The sequence below is a fragment of the Theobroma umbraticum genome, unplaced genomic scaffold (assembly GCF_002168275.2).
Source record: "Theobroma umbraticum cultivar Fairchild unplaced genomic scaffold, ASM216827v3 scaffold_146.0, whole genome shotgun sequence".
NCBI lineage: Eukaryota > Viridiplantae > Streptophyta > Magnoliopsida > Malvales > Malvaceae > Theobroma > Theobroma umbraticum.
This window is the reverse complement of record NW_018397265.1, coordinates 5,638,514-5,643,866: the sequence shown is the minus strand read 5'-3', so window position 1 is coordinate 5,643,866 and position 5,353 is coordinate 5,638,514. Positions and strand designations below refer to the sequence as shown.

Below are 5,353 nucleotides of genomic sequence, written 5' to 3'. Positions count from 1 at the left end.
AAGGCTTTGCTGAGGACTTCCACTTCAGCTTGATGGCCCATTTTCTTAGCTTTGAATATTTATTGTTAAATTAAATATTTTGATTCTTTTTATAAATTTAATCCATACATTGCAATATTTGTTTAGTAGATAGCATGTATTACCAGCTTTATCTTATAATACGAATTTTTAAGTTTAATTTGCATAATTTTGATTAATTTTCTAGTATTATCATAGTGGAAAATTATGAAAATGAACATCTAGATCACATTAATTACTTCCTAACTAATAAAATCTACCTACCATTATTGAAAGTTTAATGGAACAACTATGAAAGTACTACACCATATTCACATTAGGGTTACGCTTGATATGTTCACGTCCATATATTTCCATTGACTTAATAATCAAGTTAAGCTTGATCTAGTAATGTTCACGATATATTTACAAAATATATAATTAATTGACCTTCATAAAAGTTAGATAGAATGGCCCTCATTGATTATTTCTTTTTTAATTACTCACGTTTAGCATGCTTACCAAGTATATGAAACTAATTGGCTTATTTATTCTTTTTTTCCTTGTAATAAAAATGTCAGCCTACTTTCTTGGGAATGAATTGACTATTAGGCATTGAAATAGCGCCCCACATGAAGCTTAGGTGCCCAACTGATATGAAAAGCAAACTGCACTTACTTTTTTGGTAGTTTCAACCTTTTTCATAAAACACCCCGTAATTTTTTTTTCTTCAATTAATACTCTATAAATAAATTTTATTCCCATAAAAATCACACTGTTCATATAAACAACAATAAATATTTCATCTGAATTTATATATATATATATATATGTATATACACACACACTCAAAAACCTTATTAAATGCTACTTCTTACAAAATAATTTGCGTTATTATGACTGTCGACCTTGAAAGTCTTAACGTTTATTATCCACCGGCATTGAGTAAGGATGTAAAATAATAAAAATATTAAATTTCACTCACATCTCTTTTGATTTCAACTTTTCAACTTTTTCCGTATGTTATTCTATAATTTTATTGTGTTTCCAATTAATATCTCATGGATAAGTTTTATTCTCATAGGAATTACACCGTTAGTTTTACTCAATAAAAATATAAAATTATTATGAAGTGTTAACAAATAAATTAACTTTTAAACCATACTGTTCTCATTTTCTGAAATAATAAATATCCTACATTAATTTGTGGTAATGTGGTCCATGTGAGGGACTTGTCATGATATCTCTAAACTCTTGGTGATCAATTTGTTCTTTATTATTTCCTTTTGTTTCAATTTTGAAAAACATGTGTGTGCAATTATATATATATATATATAGATGTTTATTAACTATGCATATTTCGTGATGAAGAATCATATATATTGGAATAAAAAGGAGGAATAAAGGATTTGTTCTTTATTTTAGTGGTTGAAGATGGCCTCTAACGGAAAAACAGATGCATACACAACTAAAGCATTCACAATTATCATTACTTTCATTATTTTTTGTTTACCTTTTAGGTATTATATATGAATATTTGGGTTATGAGAGACACACCAAGCAAAAAGGAAAAAAATAACAAAAAAAAAAGGGAACAATATCTTATTTGTTTTCAAATTAACAAATAACTAAAATGTAAATCCAAATATAATATAATTAGTTGCTTTGTAAAAGTAAAATCATGCATTTCATTATCTGAAAATTATATATTTTACACATAATTTTTCCAAATTTTTATTTACTTTTGTATCTGAACATATTTTTACGTTTTTACTTCTGAATGTAAAAAGTAAATACAAAAGTTATAGTAGCTCAAAAAACACTTGAAGTATTCACAAAAATTTAAATAAACTGTTATACTTTTTCTACGTTCGATCAAAGCTCTTATATTTTTATTTTAAACTAAATAAGTTCTTATGATTAATGATTGACTAACTATTATCAATCAAAATGCTACTTATCTTGTTTATACCACATGGTGTTGATATAACATGCCGATATGTCATAATGAGTGGTCACGTTACAAGTTTAATTATGTGATATAATGACATGGTTATATAATATTTTTATACTTTAAGTCAACACCGCATAGACATAAAATGATAAATGATATTTTAATTAATGATATTTAGTTAACCGTTCATCATACAAGCCTATTTGATTCAAACACAATTAAAAAAACTTAATTAAAATCTTTTAAATAGTTTAAGAGTTTTTTTAAAGATCATACCTAATAAGAACGTCGACTAATTGAAATGTTATTATTGTAAACAATAACAAAAAAAAGTAAAAAAAATCATTAATTAGGTTTAATGTTGATTTTAAAAAAATCAAAAACCTTGAAAAAAAACAAGAAAAATTTCGAATCATTTGAAATTCAAAACATAGGTTTATATTTTAGAATAAATTTTATACAAGAGTATCATATTTATATTACTTGCATATTAAGTTAGGTTAATAGTTATTCTTTTACTTTACTTATACTCCAAGGAAGTTTAGATCAAGTTATTTCTTTATTTATTTTTATTTAAGAATTATAATAATCTCACATAGGAAAGAAAGAATGCTTTCTTCCTTAGGAATAGTTGTCTAAAGCTCTTTTGGGTTAATTGTTAAACATATTGAAGTTGAGAATTAATAAAGAATTTTTTTTAATAAGTAGGATTGTTAATTTTCTCTAGGCTCTTTTAAAAAGAGTAAGAGATTTTAATATTTTTGATTTGGCTAACCAAAGTAGAATTTTGGCCATTGTTTACCTTAGTGAGGTTTTCTAACCTAGTCAATATTGGTGTTCACCTTTATGGGATTTCTAACCTCGGCACAATTAGTGTTTTCACAACGCCCCAATGTCAATTTTATACTAAAGCAAGAGGATCATTGTTTACTACATAGTTCAAGTTCTTATTACTGTTGGATTTCGAATCTCCTTATTTGGGTAATTTTATCTCTTTTATTGGTTTCTAGTTTTGTCATGATTCTTTTTCTACATCACAACATCGTCATCATCATACAATAAAATGCAGTCAAGACGCCAAAATCATCAAAGAGATGTTCATGAGAAAGAGGTTAAGAAATTATATCACCAAATTCAAGAATTACAAGAGCAACTCGTAAGACGTGATGTTGTTCAAATCAACAATAGTGATGAAGAAGATAATACCAATCCTTGCCTTCAAGAATCATCTTCTTATGAAGAAACACTTATATGTCATCTAAGAACTATTGCTAATAAAGATTTGGGAATCAAGTTATATATTCTTAAGTTTGAAGGAAAACTTCACCTTGATGATTTTCTTAACTAGCTCTACACAGTGGAAAGAGTTTTTGAGCTCAAAGATGTTCTTAATGAAAACGTTTAAAGCTTATTGCAATTAAATTAAAGGAGCAAACTTTATTTGGTGGGAAAATATCAAACGGCAACAAGAAAGAAGAGGTTGTAACAAGATTATAACATGGGATAAGATGCGTTAAGAACTCAAACATAAGTTCTTTCCTAAGCACTATCGACAAGAAATTTTTATTAAATTACATACCTTAAGGTAGAAAACAATGTTGGTGAAGGAATATACATTGGAGTTCAAACAACTTCACATGAAGTGTGATGCCTATGAACCTGAAGAGTAAAATGTAGCTCGTTTTCTTTGAAGTCTCAATGTTGAAATTGTAGATATTGTTCAACTACAATTGTATTGGAACTTAAATGATGTCATCATATTAATGTTAAAAGTTAAGAAACAATTACCATAGAAAAGCTCCAAGAGTTCATCTAGCTAAAAATATTCTACTTCAAACCATGGGAGACAAAGTTTGATAAGTGTTTCGCCTCCAAAAGTAAACTTTTCCAAAACTACAAACAATAGTGATCTTCTATTTGTGGTTCTAATCTCAACAAGAAATGCTTCAAATGTCAAAAATTTAGGCATATTATTTCTGATGGTCCAAATCGAAAAATTATCTCCTTAGTAGAAGAAGAAGTTATAAAAAAATATATTATGAAGAAATAGAGGATGAGTTAGAAATATTCAACAAAGATGAGATAGAAGAAGTTACTATTGACCATAAAGAAGCTTTCATTGTTTGTCATAACCTCAATACTACTATGATGACTAAAGATGAAAGTTGGCTTCGCTACAACATCTTCCATACAAGGTGCACTTCTTAAGGGTAGGTTTGTAATGTTATTATTGATAATGGAAGTTGTGAGAATGTTGTTGCCAACTACATGGTAGAAAAGTTGAAGCTTCCAACTGCGATACAACTCCATCCTTACAAGTTACAATGGTTGAGAAAAGGAAATGAAGTGAACATTACAAAATGTTGTTGTGTTCAATTCTCTATTGGAAATAAGTATCAATATGAAGTTTGGTGTGATGTTATCCCATTGAACGCATGCCATCTGTTGATGGGACATCCATGGCAATATGATCGTCAAGCTCACCATGATGGATACAAGAATGCTTATTCTTTCATCAAGACTAGAGAAAAAGTTATGTTGACTCCACTAAAGCTAGAAGATCAATCCAAGAGATAAGAAAAAGATAAAGCACTGATCACTGTATTTGGTTTAAACAAAGCTTATTGTGAGTCGAGCCTTTTATATCTTTTATTAGTTTATGAGAAGAATGAAGCATCTTCATCATTATCTAAGGATGTCAAACCCATAAATGAGGAGTTCTATGATGTTATACTTGATGAGATACCCCACAGACTGCCACCAATGTGAGATAATTAACTCCTCCCTTTCTCCCTATCGATCTCCCTCTCCTCTCTCCATTTCTGCAAATCATCATTCTAAGATTTTTTTTTTATTCTTACAAAAATTAAGAAAAAAGAAGATTCAAAATTCAAAGTTGCATTCAGGTATTATTTCTTTTTTTTCTTTCTATTTTGTTTGTAATTTTATTCTCTATTTTTTTAGTACTTTAAAATCTCTCCTTATTAATTGATATTTCTCAGTTTATTGTTTGATATGACAATTATGTGATGTTTATTTATTCTTAACTTCTCTATGGTGTATATAATATTTGATTATTAGGATTGAAATAATTAATTAAATAGGTCAATGGTTGTTGGGATAAATTAGATGAAAATTGAAATAATATTTATTGATTATAGTTGTTAAGATAATATTGTTCATGAAAGTTAACATTGTTAGTAAGGATATCAATAGCTAAATGTTATTTTCCTAAATTATTACTAGTTTACTACCACCCTAAATTTCTCTTCTTCTTTTATGGGTTCTCCTCTATTGTTAGGGTTAAGGGTTTAAGTAGTTGATTCACTGCTTTCTTTCATCTCTTTTTTTTTTATTTGATTCAATTTTTCTCTTGATTTTATTTATTTATTATTATTTAAT

The 5,353-nt window shown here is 27.6% G+C and overlaps 1 protein-coding gene across 1 annotated transcript in view; it reads right to left on the bottom strand.

The window, feature by feature from the left end:
• LOC110422811 (annexin D4-like) overlaps positions 1-41 on the bottom strand; it is a 4,410-nt gene extending 4,369 nt beyond the window's left edge. Inside the window, 1 exon segment of the mRNA XM_089784613.1 lies at positions 1-41. Coding sequence (XP_089640739.1) covers positions 1-41 — 41 coding nt within the window.
• Between the last annotated feature and the right edge of the window lie 5,312 nt (positions 42-5,353).